This window comes from Psittacula echo (genome assembly GCF_963264785.1).
Source record: "Psittacula echo genome assembly, chromosome: 9".
NCBI classification, from domain to species: Eukaryota; Metazoa; Chordata; class Aves; order Psittaciformes; family Psittacidae; genus Psittacula; species Psittacula echo.
In genome coordinates, this window is record NC_137745.1 from 2,593,359 (window position 1) to 2,610,149 (window position 16,791).

Sequence of the window (16,791 nt, forward strand, 5' to 3'; positions counted from 1 at the left end):
TATAAAGACAGGACACATGAGCTTCCAAACTTCTCGTAATATCGTGCTCAAATTTGAATCTTTTCAGGAATGCCGGAAGAAGCATAAGGATGCAAGAAGGAAAGTGAAAGCAAAACATTAAATATTTCTTATCTTACTGGTCAGATAAGACCAGTTTTGTATTTCTTCTTTGGAGAAGTTGCAGAAAATATTTCGTTTCAGAAACTGTTTTTGAAAGGTCTAATAGGAAATAATATTGGAAACGACTTCGTTTTGCAGGTTTGTGGTGAACTTTTTTGGTGTGGGGTGGGTTTTTTTGGCATTTTGGTTTGTTTTGTTTGTTTTTCGGTTTTTGCCTTTTTTTTTTTTTTCCTGTTGTGATCATGCAACAGAGACAACACCAGGTTATTTTGCTATGTTCTTAGCCCCCAGTGCCAAGCAGTGTTGTCCAAAGGCAGGTAGCTCTGTGCCTGTAAGACCCTCTATACTGTAATCTGCCCATCATAATAGAGATCCGTTTCAGATTGCTTTACAGATATTTGGAATGCATTATTTCCAGAGTAAAAAATTGCCAAAACTTTATGAAAACACATATATAACAGCGAATATGTCTGAAATGGGCACAAGTGTATTTCTTCAGAGTTGATTTCTTAACTTCATAATTTAGTGTGAACATCAATAAATATCAAGGACAGATCTTGCTGGTGTGGTATGCTTGCTGTTGAATGAAGGATATTAGTACATACGAGGTCTCATTCCTGCACCCAATGAACATATGTGCTGAGCAGAGAGGCTCCATCAGTACTTTCCTGGCCCCAGCCCGGCTGCAAGTTGGTGGAGGGCTGGAAGGCTGAAACAAAGAATAATGGGGGACAAGGCATGAAGGAAATCCCGCAGGGTGATTGTACAGATTCAAACAGCCCTTTGCTCTTCAGGCAAACTACAGGTGGTCTTACAGGTGCTGTGCACCCCAAGTGCTGTCCTGATAGGTCTTAATGCAGCTTGAAAACTGATTGAGTGGAGTAGGGGGCAGTGTCCTTTCTGAGGAAGGCAGGGCAAGCTGGGAGGGAACCTGAGAGGCTTTTGAGGAAGGGAAGGAGGTATCAAGGCAGTGAGGAAGGGAAGAAGGTATCGAGGGCCCAAAAGAGAACTCGGCGGCAGCACTTTGTCCCCCTCTTCTTGACCGCTGTGATTGGGAAGACGCGAGATGTGGCCATGGTCAGAGCAGGTCGTGCTCTTCAGGGGGTTGCGCGGTGAGCTCCGAGGCACTCCCGAGCAACGGTGCTGGAGTGGAGCTGGTCAAAGGGCTGTGGCCATGCACAGCATCGCTGTGAACCGAGGTCTCTGTTCCCTGGCACCGGTCAGCTCTGTAGGTGACGGAGCTCTCGAATGCCCTGGCATCGGAAGGCTGAGCGAAATGTCAGGAAGCCTGGGGAGAAGGGAACCGTGAGCACCAGAGTCTGGCCTGGAAGGTGGCTGGTAGAAGAGGGTGGCTGAGGACGCTCTAAAGGCAGGAGCTGAAGGAAGCAGGCTGGGAAGCCTCTGGTCATTCTCAGCAGTGTCAGCCGGCTGGTACTGGAGGAGGGCTTCTGGGGGCTTAAGGTTCCTGTCTTGGTCCTGAATTGCCTGGACTGGACCTGGGTTCTCCAATATGGGGATGTCACCTTCCTTTTCTCCTACTCTGGTTGTGCCCAAGGCTCCATCTGGTGTTTTGTCTTGGAAAGTGGTCTCAGGACTTAGCGGTGCTTGTTGAGGAAGTGACTGCTGCCTGAGTACTCACCTTGAGCCCACAGTCTGGTCTGCTGTCCCCTGGGGACTCCTCCTGTCACTGGACTGAGGCTTGTACTGCAGCACTGATTCCAAAGACCTGCAGAAATTGATGAAATATCTCCTTCTTCAGTTGCCTGGGTCCTAGCCGGGGTGCAGTAAGCTTCTGAAGGTAAATGTCCTTCGCTCTTATTTTCTTGTGGTAGTGGTTTCTGTGTTTTGTTGTTTTGTGGCTCTCTCCTCCACAAGACATCCTTGTGGAAAGAAAGTTGCTAGCAGGCTGTTTTGTGAGGACCTTTAATTGAACTCTTGTCATGCTGATCCTTTCTCTTTCTAAGGCTAGGAGGGCCTTCTAGTTTGAATAAATGTTTTGCAGTGTACTCCCTTACTACTTCTGCGCAGGAGAGAATGTTATGCAGTGGCACATTGCTAGAAAATCGTCTTTCTAGTCAAATTGCACTTTACGCGTGGATCAGCGTTGATGCTATCAGTAAATGGCTAATTTGCTTTGCTAACAATTAGTGCTTTCCTGGAGCCTTATCACTCAGATTACTGAGGACCTTGGAATATTTTGAAAATCAAGACTGCTGTATCAAATCAGTTTACTAAATTGATATGACTGGCTAAAGAAATACCCACTGGGAAGCGCCGCGCCAGCTCCTACCTGGTGGCAGCACCAGGCACACAGGCTTTGTGGCACTGTGGGCGGCAGAGTGGTGTCCAGGCCAGTGGGCTGGTGGCTGGTCCTGAGGAGGACTCAGTGATGGATGGATGGCAAACAGTGTTTTCCATCGTCCCCGTTGCTCTTTCCTTGGTGTGCATTTTACTTTTTTTTGCAGGGCTGTGTTTATTGAGCTGCCACTTCCTGCTTAGCTCTGTATTCCCTTCTCTGAAGTGTGGAGCTTTCATCATCTGGTGGTGCTGTTGTGTGTATTTCAGGATAGCTAGTTCTGTGCTGTTGCAGTCTGTTCACACAGAAGGTAGGAAGAACAATGCCTTCCTTTTCAGCAAACTGTAGTTGTCCCGTTTGCATGCACACAAAGCAAGGAACTAACTTGTTTAGATTGGCAGTTGTGTTTTTCTGAACCTGAGTGCATATTAGCTGATACTAAATCCATCAGAGACTAAAAGATATGCCTGCTGACTCCCTTGCTCCTTGTTTGCTGTAGCAAAATTGGTAGCATGTTGTGTGTGCTTTCAGACCTTGCAGTGTAGGGAGAAAGGTGTGAAAGGGGGGAAGGTGTGAAAGATGGTGATAAAAGGAGACCAGTCTGTTCCAGGAGCAAAAACCAGTTATCGTTTATGTAATAGCTGACTGTTGTCTTCTCCTCCCCCACCTGATGTCACTCTTCCCTGTGCTCTTTACCAGACAGCCTGATGCCTGAAGCACCATTGAAAAGTGATTTGAGCAAGGCAGCATTTTAGGAGTGACTGTGGAAGCTATCGCTAGCCTTCTCTTTGCTGAAGACAGGTGCTGATGTAAACTGGTGTTTCATTACTGCAGAACTATTAACATCCATTTGGTATAACCCAGAAATAGGTTGTTCCACTTGAGAGTGAGGACTTTCTCCCTAAAGGTCCCAGCAGCCTGAGGTTATGGCTGTGCTATGTTCAGAAGGCATATCACTAGTTAGCTTTAATCCAGCTGGACTGAGTACAACAGTACTCAAATAGTAACACAGGGGTCAGTGTGAGTTACTTAAATGAACAAGTGTCCAGGCTTCTCAAGGGGCTTTGAAAACTTGAAGCAGTGAAAGCTGGCTCAAGCCTGTCTGCTATGGTCATTTTACTGCACTATATATAGCACAGCAGTACAACTTTGTGGAGTGAAAATAGCGTTCAAATCATTAGGACATAAATTGCTGAGGTCGTGCTACTGAACTATTTAAATTTTTATGTATTTAGCAGTGTAGCAGAATATTGCTACTGAATGCAAAAGCGTGTAGTTTTCTTTCCTTGGAAACAGAAAGGTACCATGCATTAGTGTTAAGACCCCAGTAAAAATGTATTTTTAGCCTGTGTTTGTTACTGACTAATGGTCTGCTTGGTGTTGGTTAATACAGAACAGCTCTTCAGTAGCTGTACTTTAATGTCCTGTGTTCAAGCCCTAGGTATGTACTTTACCTGTGAAAACACAAAAGTATCATCCTGCTGCTTCTGATGAAGATATTGTATTTAAAAGAACAGATGCTTGTCAGATGAGATGGTAGTGAGCATGTGCATATTCTTATCCTATGTCCAATGCAAGATAATGTGCTAAGTCTTAACCACAGAAGTGGCTTAAGGTAACTAATATTACATTGCACCATAAGTTTCCATGATTGAGCTGATAAGGGATAATTCTGTGTGGCTTGCTGACTTATTTTCATCTCAGGCAGGTAAGTGCTGAAACACTTGAGTGAGCAGTGCCTTAAAAAAAGAAGCCACACACACACACTTGTGAGAATGGTTAACAGTCTGCTTTCTGCAAAAACTGTTGGTGCTGTAGCTCGCACCAGAAGAAGATGACTGGGCATGTTTACTTACAGTGTTGCTGAGCAAAAATGAAGAATCATTTCCGTTTAATTTGTTTATATGTTAATGTATTTGGCTGTGATCCATTTGCCCTGGAGAATGGCAGTCTCAGACTCTTAGACTGATACAAATTCCTTAAAATGTCTACCAAGAACTTTGGGGTTATTTTTACTATCAACCAAGGACTTTCTGAATGCAAATATGCCCATAATCTCAGTGTAGGTAATTGCTGTGTAGAAGATCCTTGTTTTAAACATCTGATTGTGAAAATGGTGTCAACTTTTACTGTGGTAGCGTTAATAAGTTAGATTTGCATTTGCTCATTATATCTAGAAGCTTTTGACATGTTGGATCATAGGACCAACAGATTGGGGAGGGGAGGGATATTTTTGGTTTTTGGGGAGGATATTTGGGGTTCTTTTTGTCTTGTTCGGTTTTATTTGTTCTTGGTTTGGGTTTTGGGGGTTTTTTTGTTTTACTTTTGGGGTTTGGGGGTTTTTTGGTTGGTTTTGTTTGTTTGTTTGTTTTTGGTTTTTTGAGAAAAAGTATGAAAGCTTAAACTAATGGGAATTTCCTAATGGGAATAATGAGCCGTAAGCATAAAGTTATAATTGTGGAACTAAGTGGTACCAGTATGGCAGGTACAAAGAGGCAGGTATGTCCTGTGTTGGTTTTTGCCAGCTGGAATTCAGGTAGAGAGCAAAGATCCAACTCCCTAATTTTTGGCTTTTTTTTGCTCTTGCACTTTGATTGTAGTAGCACCAAGCAACTCAACACAAAATGGGCTCGGGGAGAACCCATGATTTACAGCTTCTTGGTGTCAAAACAAAGCAGCACAATGCCTGGTTGCTGCTCATGCTTGTACTGAAGTCCTTCCTGGCCCCCTGGCCAGCTTTACCATGCTCACCTCCTTTGGGGCCTAATCCACACTAGCTCCCAGAGAACCAGCTCTTGTCAGGTGAGGGCAGAGTTAGGACATGGTTAACCAGGCTGGCACCATCCAAAGCACAACTTGCTAGTTGGTAGGTTGTACCCAGTGGTTGGTTTCCGAGCAAAGAAGCCAAAGGATTATTTTTGTTCTAACAACCAATGATACCTTCAAATGACTCTGTTCTTTGGCATGGAGAGGTTTGTAACTTCCTAGCCATACTAAGTGTCTTCTCCTCGTCCATATATTTGTGGCTTACATTTTCTATCAGTGATTATGATCCAGTGCAACTGGAGCAGCAGATAATAAACCTTTCATGCACAGCTTTCATCTCTGTAAGGGATGCTTTGGGAAGTTTCTCAATATTTGTCAATATCTTTTCTAGTAAGGTTTAATTTTTCCTATGTTTCTAGAAGCAGCTCTACTGGGAATTACAGCTCTTTTCAACATCAGTTTTATTAGACTGTGTGATTAGCGTGGTTTTGCTTTTCAGTTCTCAAGTGCTCACTTCAAACGTATGTATTTTGATGTAGTTTGTTTTTGAAAAGTGATACTTTTTAAGAAAACTTGGGACACCCCCCACCTCTGCCTACAATCCTTGTTTTTCTTGCTGTCTGGCTTTTGTTCTCTGTTTTCATTTTGTGCTTTGTTAAGTGTAAACGCCATATAGCTAACTGAATGATACAGCCACTTTCCACAATGGTATCCTAATAGTATTCATGTTCTGTGAAAGATAATCTATTCCCTCATTGTAAAATGCATCATGAAAATAGTAATTCTTTAAAAGGAGAAAAGGGGGGCCTGTCCCTTGTAAGTGTTCTTGAAGACTATTGTCAGTTAAAAAAGTAAAGGATTTTTTGGGTGCTTTTCTTTAAAGAAGAAAGAACAAAGCAGATACATGCTTGAAAAGGTTCTTACGCTTAAAAGAAGAAAAAGGAATGTGATGTGAAGATGTTCATGAATTGGTTATTTGAAGATTGTAAGAGGGTCTCCGTGCTGGAATATGTGTCTAGAGCTTAGGTTTGTCTGATTCAATCTTTGGCCTTTTAACACTGAGTTATGCCAAGTAGTTAAAAAATAAATAAATAAATAAAACCAGAAAAAAATCTTGACAATGTTTTTCATGCCCTATTTATTTTAACATTTGCTTATACATAAACTAAAAATATTCTTGCCCTTAGAAATACTTTTTTAGCTTCTTTGAGATGAATCTGGCATATAAGATGCAGTAATTTGAATTAACTTGAAATCTGTGTATTTTCAATAAAGATGTTAATGGGGGTTAGCAGGATATTGCTTTAAACCAGAGTACATGACAGTTGATTAGGGCAGTTCAGAAAACACTGCAGTAAGTCTTTCCTAAAGTTAAGGTTTAATTAGGCAGCCTATTTATTTTGTTTGAAGTTTGTACTTAGAAATTCTAAGCCAGTCCTTTCACTGTAAGCTGTAAGGAGTCACAGGCTAAAGCAGAATTTACATTAGAAAGCTCAAAATCAGCTGCAAGGCAGAGACCTCAGCAAGCAGCTGAATGAAGATTATTGTGCAAAAAGTAAGTCTGATGAGGCTAAGCCTACTACTAAGTGCTTAGACAGTACATAAAGGGATGGATGTACCTATTGCTGATGTATATTCCTCTGAGGAAAAGTAGCCAATAGCCTATAAACACATTTTGGGAAGGAAACAAGTGCCTGCTGAGTTAAATGGGGCTGTCTTGGGGGGGGTTTTGGTGGTTTTTTTTTCTCTGTTATTTTTTTGTTTGTTTGTTTTCTGTTTTTGAGGTAGTTGGGGATTAATTTTTAGATATTAAGTTAATTTGGGCTCCCCTTCCTTTGAGGGGAATCCTTTCCTTCTTTAAATATCCTCATACTTCCCTCCCACCTCCAACTAGAGGGTTTTAAAGCACGAATTGAATGGGAGGGTGAGACTATAAAGCTTAATTAAATGATGGTATTGACATGAAAACAATTGTGACTTATGGTGCTCCTTATAGAAGCAAACACTGGGCTAAGATGTTACAGCTCTATTGCAAAGAAATCAAGGTGAAGTTACTTGTTCAAAAGAGTAGGAAAATATTTGTTCATACATCTATCAAAACCAGTAACTTCAAGATAAAATTCTCATTTAAAAAAAAAAAGATGTGAAGAAATACTGATTAAATATAATATTAATAATACTGTCAACACACCACTGAAATTTAGATGCTGAGGAAACTATTCTTTATGTCATTATTAAAATATTGATGACCTCTGTTCTTTTAGTTCCACATTTATAACTGGATTCCTGGGGTGCATCAAGAGAAGCGTGACCAGCAGGTCAAAGGAGGTGATCCTGCCCCTCTACTCTGCTCTTGTGAGACCTCACTTGGAGCATTGTGTGCAGTTCTGGTGTCCTCAACATCAAAAGGACATGGAGCTGTTGGAACAAGTCCAGAGGAGGCCACGAGGATGATCAGGGGCTGGAGCACCTCCTGTATGGAGACAGCTGAGAAAGTTGGGGCTGTTCAGCCTGGAGAAGAGAAGGCTGCATGGAGACCTCATAGCAGCCTTCCAGTATCTGAAGGGGGCCTACAAAGATGCTGGGGAGGGACTCTTCATTAGGGACTGTAGTGATAGGACAAGGGGTAACGGGTTCAAACTGAAACAGGGGAAGTTTAGATTGGATATAAGGAAGAAATTCTTTACTGAGAGGGTGGTGAGGCACTGGAATGGGTTGCCCAGGGAAGCTGTGAATGCTCCATCCTTGGCGGTGTTCAAGGCCAGGTTGGACAAAGCCTTGGGTGCATGGTTTAGTGGGAGGTGTCCCTGCCCATGGCAGGGGGGTTGGAACTAAGTGATCTTAAAGTCTTTTCCAACCCTAACTATTCTATGATTCTGTCTTCAGAAATCCATGAATTTTTAAGGTCACAGGGCATTTGCCACAATCTCCTGTCTGTGCAGCCATGGCCACTGGATGGTGCATGGAAGCAGCTGAGACGTGCCAGCATTCCTTTCTCTACCTGCCCTGAAGGTGCCGTAAGGAAGCTGGAGGGTCATATGTAACTGCCTGCCTTATTTGCTGTTCGTCTGTGTCACCACCTTTTTTTGCATTGGTGGAGTTCAAGCCATGCTTTATGTCCAAGCACAGCTTCGAAGGAAATAAAATTCTGTTTGCTATTTTGCATTATGCAGAACTGAGGAATTCAGCTTACTAGTAACATGTTTGTACATGCACTTGTTTTATGGATCTAATGTGTACTGTTGCAATACCAAAAGTACAGATATCTAATTGCCACGTGTGTTTAACTCTCATTACAAAGGGCTCATGACTTCTTGGCCAATTATTTCTTGTAATTGGTGAAGAATTCTCCCTTTCACCACAAATGAATCAGGTCTAGTGGTGGAGATTCAAGTCCCACTGACTGTTGAAATCTGCATCCAAGGTCTTTTACATTACTGCTCCTTTTGAAGGTGACACTTAAAGCTGTAACAATTACACTACTGATGGTCTTTAATATTACTTTTTCATGATCAAGTGCACTGCTGAATCCCAGGGTGTGCTCAAGGCTGGCTCAAGCATATTGGTTCTCAGAACATTCAAGTTGTTAATTTTATTAAGTTTCTGGGGTTTGTTCCAAATACAGCATTGCTTGGCCTTACATTAGGAGCTGAAGAGGTAGTTTGTTATGTTTTCCATTTCATATCTTTAAGCAGCAGGTATTTTTTTTGCATCAATTCTTCTTGGGCTAGGGCACACCCTTGATTTCCAATAAGAACAATTAATGCTGGGACAGATGAGATTTTATAGAGTCTCAGGTACGGTCTTGTGGGAGTTGATTTTAATGCACAGGTCATAGAAAAAGGGAAAACATTTTTTAATTAAAACCCAAAAAATCCAAGTAAACCCCACAAACCTTTACGGGTATTTCAATTTTTTGTTTTAGGAGGGAGTTTAATTTACTTTCAGCTTAGTACCTTCGGAAATTGCCTCACCTTGGTCTCTGCTTTCCTTCTTACAATGATCACTCAGGTTTTATCGGAAAAGACACTGGCAGGAATTTGAGTCATGTTCTATCACTTTGGAAACAAGAGCTGATATAGCGGAACTTTGCATGGCTTCAAATGAAATGTGTGTAGATGAAGGTTTTCTGCTTGTATACAGTTTCATTTCAGGGAGTTGTATGTTCTGAGGCAAACTTGTTACTTCTCTTAGCTTGAGGTGGGGAAGTCACTGATATTCTCATTTGGTAAAACTTGCCATGCTGCTTTGTTAGTCTGCTGTAGCAGAGAGTGAGGCTTACTAGGATTACTTACTTAGGAGCAGGCAGAGTTTGTGTAGCAACAGCTCCCCAAGCCAATCCAGAGATGTCAGATGAAGTGGAAGCATTTGTAGTGCTTCCTCTGCTTTTATTTTTTATATGCTCTTTCCTTGCCCCGCTTCTGAACTGCAGGCGTTAAGAAGATGTCCTGAAGCTTTCAGTCTGGTTTGCGCAGTAGAACTTGGTTAAACCAAGCCTTTTCTGTTTAATTGTTCAGTTTATCTGCCAGGAAACGGTTCTGTAATTTGTTCCTTCCACCTCTCTGTAGGCTATTCAGCAGTGCCAGCTTTACAGTGTAGCTGAATAAAATGCCTGAGTTTCTGTGCACAGAGTTTTCAAGAGGACTTAGGAGACAGTGAACAAACTTTATTGGCAGTTACTGCAGTTTGCCAACATCCGTTTTGATTCACAAGGCTACAGCAATGGGAGTCCTGGAAAGCTGCAGCACACAGCACAGCGTAACTCATGCTGTACTATGGGCTGCTGAATCACATGCCGTTAACGTTAGTGCATTTCCTGTACTGAGATGGAGGGGGTTGGACAGCTAATGCAGATGTAGCCTTCAAGTAACCTTGCACTGTAAAGAAAGAGAGGTTAAGAGTTAATGCAAGTTAGAAAAGCTGGTATTGAGGAACCGGATTCTGGTCCCACCTTCCACGTGTTTGAGACATTTGGAGGCACTGGATAATAGAAATACAGAAGAAAGGGATCTTTAAATGTCTTGCCCACTACTTTGTGTTTTGGAACAGAGGGAAAGCAGTCTTTTACTTAATTTTTCATTTGCTAGGGCAACTGGGGCAATTCCATCTCCAGCCTAATTATCAGATTTGTTTAACAATCTGGTAGCAAGCAGTGTCCCTGCTTTGGTAATGAAGTCCAACCTACAGTAGCAGCAGTTAAGTTGCAGGGAAGATATACACAGTACCTCTTTAAAAGGCAGGTTCTTAAACACAGAGGCCTTTTGTGCTGCTGAGTAACCTGACCTGCTGTTTCTGACTAGTCGCTGAATTTAGCTTTATGGTATTTTATATCCCATAATCTTGTTTGCATTTGGTTTTTAAATGCTGTCTTATCCACAGACAAAAAAACCGATACTGTGCTGCTCAGCTGTAAGGTAGGCTGAGGACAGGTAGCTGAGGACACTGATCTGTGATCACACAACAGCATGTGGCACATACGGGACATGAGCATTCCGCTTTCCAAAGAATAAGCTCACTGAAGTGTTACGTGTGGTGTTTCTAGTGCTTATCTGAAGACAAGTAGAACCTTTACTTTGTTTGAATGGTCAGTATTAAGTCTGTGATTTGGTAACTCTTTTTTGCTTAACAATGTGAAGTATCATCATTTAAAAGTCCTTTGCTCTTTTGATTTTGTAAAAACAGGTGTGCAAATGTTGAACTTATTTCATAAGTAGAATATTTGTGGGGTTTTTTTTTCAACTGAATGTCCAAGCATGATGCTTTTGCAAGGTCCAGTTTTATCTGTGTTGTTGCGGTTCTCGTAAGGCAAGTGAAGAAATGGGCTATATGCTGAGCACTCATTGAATGACACTTGAATGCTTTGCATTTTTCTGCTTTGGAAAGGCATAGTATAGTACATTTCAAAAGAAGTCATCAAGCAGAGAGATGTAACCGCATGTGATAGCTGCATGCTACACAGCTAGAAAGAAAACTGCTGCAGGTGCTATAAAGCAGTCAGCAGTCTATAAAAGTGACATTGATATGAAATAGTTACCCCTTCTGGGCGCCATGCGATGAGGGAGTATACGTACTGTACATGAGGGAGTTATGCAGATTTGCTGTGGTGCTTTTCAACAACATACAGTGAAACTAGGCTCTAAGACTAGTTTCTTAGTGTAGCATCAATATGGAATGCTGTACTATTTCAATAGTGTTGAATTATAGTTTTTCTTTTTGGTAGATGTAGTAGGTACTTGGGTCTGCTCTTGTAACTAGTGTACCTGTCATTGATTTCTGTATGGATCACTAAGACATGTACAAGATTGAAGATGAGACTTTTTGCTTTTTAGGAAGTGTGCAGTAGGTAGGTATACATCCAGAAAAAAGTCATCGACCGATTAGTTGTGCCTTCTATTTGTTCTTAGCAATAGAAGAACTTATGTCAAGAAACTCAAAACTTTAGTGCAATTGCGCAGGAGAGGAGGGGGGAAGAGAGAAGAATATGACATTGATTCTGTTACTTTCATTATGAAAGCAAATAACTATTCTGCAAATAACCAAAACAAAATTCTAAACCATCAAGTTGCCATTTTGTAGATAGACCATGGTCCATGAGATGAGCAGAGTTAGTGCTCTCCCTGTCCAGTTTCTACTTTCCACTCTTACGAGGAGATACTAGACAACTGCACAGTATCCCAGGGAAAAATGCTGTACAGTTTAGACCTGCTTGGTGTTTTGACTGTACCTGTCCTTTGCTGATGTTCTGCCAAGCTTTGCAAGCTAGTGGAGTAAGTTGGATGAGGCCTGAACAGTAGTTAGGAAACAAAATAGGTGGCACATGAACCTGTTGTTCATTCTTTCTGACAGGGAAGATTAGGAAGGTCAGGATATATTCTTCATATCCCGCTCTGAGCTGTCACTGTGAAATAATTCTAGCCTAGTAACAGCAGTGTCTCAGATGTGTTGGAAAACTGACATTGGCTGGGATAGTCTTACAGGCATCATGGGATACAAAGCTGTAATACCTTAGTCGTGAAGACAACGGCAAAAGAGAGTGCGGATTGGTAAATTAAACCACTATACAGCAGCTTTGATATAAGCTTTGATAGATCAAGATTTTAACCCTCTTGTTTTCTGTTAACTTCTTTCTCTTCCATACTTTATAGTTCATGTTTAACTTTTAATTATTTAATTTCTGCCTCTACTCTGTGTTTGAATCACTGTAATGAATTTTCAGTGTTCAGTTGTTTGTTTCAGTTAAAGGATATGAATGCTACCACTGCAGAGCCAAGATAAATTTTGACAAGCTGCGTCAATTGGGTAAGTGGAGGTTTGTTAGCCATCTAAAAATGTCAACTCTGCTGCAGTGTCCGCCTTACATATGGTATGTTATTGCTGTATGCCACTTTGTTGTTGGACAAAAATTAGGAGATCACATAACCTTGGCTATTTCGTGTCAAGATTTCATGTCTTTGTTCCATAAATGTATCTTGTAGGAGGCTCATTAAACCCCATTTTAATTATCCTCCTTAAGCTAATTTTGCCTTCCATGAAGATAACTTATCTTTCCCTTCAGTACTAACAAATCTAAATAGCAGGAAGCTACTAATTAGACCTTAATGCAATGGGCTTGCAGACTTGTAAAGCTCAAACAAGATTTTTCTGGCTGTAAGGTTTGGGTTGGTTTGGGGGTTTTTTCCTTGCAACTGAAAAAGTGAAAATTTTAGTATTCTTACTTCTGAAAGCTGGAGATCTCTTTCTAATCATGATTTCAAGAACTGGTTCTTTAGAGAGAATGCCACACCAGTAACTTTTCTTATTCCAAATAACGTTTCAATATATTCACCCCCCAAATCAAACCCCAAAACCATAAAAGGCCTAATTTTGTTTTTTCTGAGCATACATTGAGAACACTTCCCCCCCCCCCCCCCAAATTGCTGAACACGGAGTTCTGCAGCAAATCAGACCACGTGTAGACATGCTTAGATATTCCAAAATACATGCAAGTCTTCAAGCACTTGCTTTTGAGCCCTTTAGCCTTCCTGCTAAGAAAACAAATAGAATATTGCTCAAAATAGTCTTTTCTTTACAATGCAAGCTCATTGCATATACTTTCACGTTTGTAGTTTCTGCTTTCCCGGTTCACCAGCAGTTCATCGGGGTGTTCATCGCTGCTTTTTGCTTTCTCCTGGCAGCACAGCTGAGACAGCTGCAGAGAAACAAATTCACAGTCAGGTTCTGTTCAATGCTCAGCCCCTTCATGCTCACAATCACCAGCTTTGCAAAACATGTCAAATTATAGCTAAAGGAGTGCTGAGCTCATCAGCACAGAGCAGCAGTTAAACACTTGGTTAACGAGCCTTTTTTTCTCCTTGTTTTCCTCCTTCTTTCCCCCTTTTTTTCCCTTTTTCCCCTTCTTTCTCCTTTTTTTCTCCTTTTTTTCCTCCCTTTTTCTCATTTTTTCTCCCTTTTTTGTCCCTTTTTTCTCCCTTTTTCCTCCTTTTTTCTCCTTTTTTTCTCCTTTTTTCTCCATTTTTCTCCTTTTTTTCTCCTTTTTTTCTCCTTTTTTTCTCCTTTTTTCTCCTTTTTTCTCCCTTTTTTCTCCCTTTTTTCTCCCTTTATTCTCCCTTTTTTTCTCCCTTTTTTCTCCCTTTTTTCTCCCTTTTTTCTCCCTTTTTTCTCCCTTTTTTCTCCCTTTTTTCTCCCTTTTTTCTCCCTTTTTTCTCCCTTTTTTCTCCCTTTATTCTCCCTTTTTTTTTCCCTTTTTTCTCCCTTTTTTCTCCCTTTTTTCTCCCTTTTTTCTCCCTTTTTTTCTCCCTTTTTTCTCCCTTTTTTCTCCCTTTTTTCTCCCTTTTTTCTCCCTTTTTTCTCCCTTTTTTCTCCCTTTTTTCTCCCTTTTTTCTCCCTTTTTTCTCCCTTTTTTCTCCCTTTTTTCTCCCTTTTTTCTCCTTTTTTTCTCCTTTTTTACCCTTTTTTTCTTCTTTTTTTTTTTTTTTAATGTTCCAGAGACATAAGCAGACAAGACAAATGACTCTAACGCTTTAGGTGTTATTTGACTTAAAGCATTTTATTCAAGCAAGTTATCTAGTTTAGGTACCGTGTGTCTGATGCCAAACGACCTCTGTCCGTATGTTTATCACATAAAAACTTTTGTTCTGTGTCGGGTTCCTCTTCCTGCTCCTTCTATGGGCTGCTCCCTTGGTGCAGATGCCCACACACTGCACAATACCTGAAAACCTAACGCGAGTTTCTACAGTCTTCTCCCTGCTGGATTCTCCCCTTGAAGGCATTTTTGCCACTAGGGATGCAGTACCTGGTGTACAGTCATTTTCACAAACATGATCACTGGTACTAGACATCCAATATGCAAGATCTTATTTTAGTTCCCCTGCATGTAGTAGAGAGCTATTTATACTAGCTTAATTTTGCATGTGACACTTAAAGTAATGGGATATAAAACATTGCAGCTCTTTAAATTCCTGTTCTTAGGCTGGCTGTCATCCGTGCCATTAGTACAAGTAACCAAGTGCAGTCATAGTGAGGAGAAAGAGCACAGGTAACAGAGAAGCCATTGGTTTGAATATCTTCTTCATAAGCCTCACAGATGAAGTTATTTTTTCTATAAAATACTAGTCAAAATGCACATCTGCAGGCTTAGTTCTTTTCTAGTCTATTTAGAAAAAGCTGAAATTGGAAGGGATTAAAAAAAAATAGCTACAGCCCTTCCAAGAAAGGTCATCTAAGCATAAGCAAAGCTGAATTTGACATGCTATAGTGTCTTGAAGACAGCTGTGGTGTTTTATTTCTTTTCTAGGTTAAACCTGTACCTTTTCTGTTGTAGATTCACATAGATTTTTATCTCCTAGATACCTTCTGCACACTACTCTCCTGCCATGTGTGTGACCTGTAATACCTACTTCGCAAAGCAAACTGACTGATGAGTTACAATCCATTTATGCCTCAATGCAGAAAATTGTGGATGCTTGGATGCTGCCATGTTCTACAGCTTGAGTGGGAGTATACGAGATGCTAAGTATACATGATGTGTTTTGTACTGTCAAGAAAAGGAGAGGGAGCAGTGCTTAAGAAGTGCAGTCACTGGTTTTAATTCTAAATGAATAAAAACTTGTGGGATTGACTTGGCAGTTAACTTATTGCTGCTGTCGTTGTCAGGTTACAGCTGTTGGAGGCAGTGGGAAAAATGTGTTGGCAAATGGAACAGCCTCATTTATCTTTGACAAAAGATAGGTTTGATACTGTTCTGTAGTCTAACAAATGTTTGTTCGAAAGTAATCGCAAAAGTATGTTTCTTCTGTATTGGAGTAGTGCTTTAAACTTAGGTTTAAATACAGTAGGTTTTACATGATGGAGATGTAATAAACCCAGCTTGTAATGAAACTATTTAGGGCTCCTAGATTAGTTAGAAGTGTAATGTAACAACACCAACAAAAAGCCTTCTATATGATTATTTTCAACCTCTCAAATTGCAGCCTGGAAAAGACAAAGTGCGTGACCATGTGCAGCAACAGTGGGAACAGCAGCTCATCTTCCTGAGATGGTGCCACCGCTGTTGCCACTTCTATACTTGTGCTAGTAAGCTCGGGCAGAAGGTGGGTAGGATTTTCTGTGGAAGTCCTGTCCCATTCCCATGGCAAAATGATTCATTCCTGAAAACTCCGGTCTCGGCTTGATAGCCAAGGTCTATTTTATTTTCTTGTTCTAGTTGATAATTAACTGAAACTGCAATGCAGAGTGCTTAAGGAGTTGATTTCTTTATACAATTCCTGCAGCGATGATCACTGTATTTGTTCACAACCTGCTCAGCTTTTCAACTGTGGTGAATCTTCTAAAGGAATGTTTCAAGCATGCCATTCCTGTTTGTGAAACTTCGTTGCCATGGAAAACTGACGCTGTCAGGTAGCGTTTTATGTGTCTTGCAATTGAACTGAGGGATACTTTGGTCATGTTTTCATTTTCATTTTTACGTTTCAGTAGTAAAACCTTGTAGTTTGACTATTTTGGAGAATAAAAACATTTTAATTCTATAGAGATATGAATTCTTTTGATGTAGAAGAATCACGAGATCTTTGCCTTTGGTCTTGGGGGAGAAAGAAAGATAAAATGGAGAAGTGCATTTTAAAAACTTTTAAAAAGTTTTCCTTCCTATTCTTGGGACACAATTTGACTTCTCTACCCACCCACCCCCCCCGAACTTCCTGCTCGTCGGAAATAACCTCCCAACATATAATTGTTATTGTCCTTACGTCACTTCACGAATCTCTGTATCTAACACTGGCATGGGTCTGGAGTTCTTCTGTTCTGACCTAAGATAAAAGCCTTAGTGCAGGACAGTGGGAAATATATTAGACAATTTAGAGAGCTATTTTTAGGTTCAAAAATTGTACAGTTGTTTTGAGCTTCTGATTTTTAACAAAACAAGCAACATTCAAGGGAACAACTGTCGAATGTGGTTGGACGCAAAGGTGGTTCAGGCCTATGCTGAGGAGGATGAGTGTGAAGCTGGTTAATGTCAGTCTCCTTCGGGCGCCTCAGGTGGTCATTTGAATGTGCTTTGTGTTTATTCATACTTAATTGCCGTTGGTGATTTTCTTCTTTGATGGAGGATTCAA

The 16,791-nt window shown here is 40.8% G+C and overlaps 1 protein-coding gene across 9 annotated transcripts in view; it reads left to right on the forward strand.

Moving 5' to 3' along the window:
• The window catches only part of LOC308224905 (nucleolar protein 8-like), a 29,725-nt gene extending 13,653 nt beyond the window's left edge, over positions 1 to 16,072 (forward strand). For 3 of the 9 annotated variants that reach the window (XM_080625239.1, XM_080625240.1, XM_080625241.1), the window contains exon 17: positions 68 to 7,304. In XM_080625239.1, coding sequence (XP_080481365.1) covers positions 68 to 121 — 54 coding nt within the window. In that variant the 3' untranslated portion in view covers positions 122 to 7,304. Of the gene's footprint in view, positions 1 to 67; positions 7,305 to 12,398; positions 12,482 to 15,027 lie in introns of those variants that run through there. The other 6 variants (XR_013957608.1, XR_013957609.1, XR_013957610.1 and 3 more) reach the window with 6 other exon arrangements.
• The last annotated feature ends 719 nt before the right edge of the window (positions 16,073 to 16,791 follow it).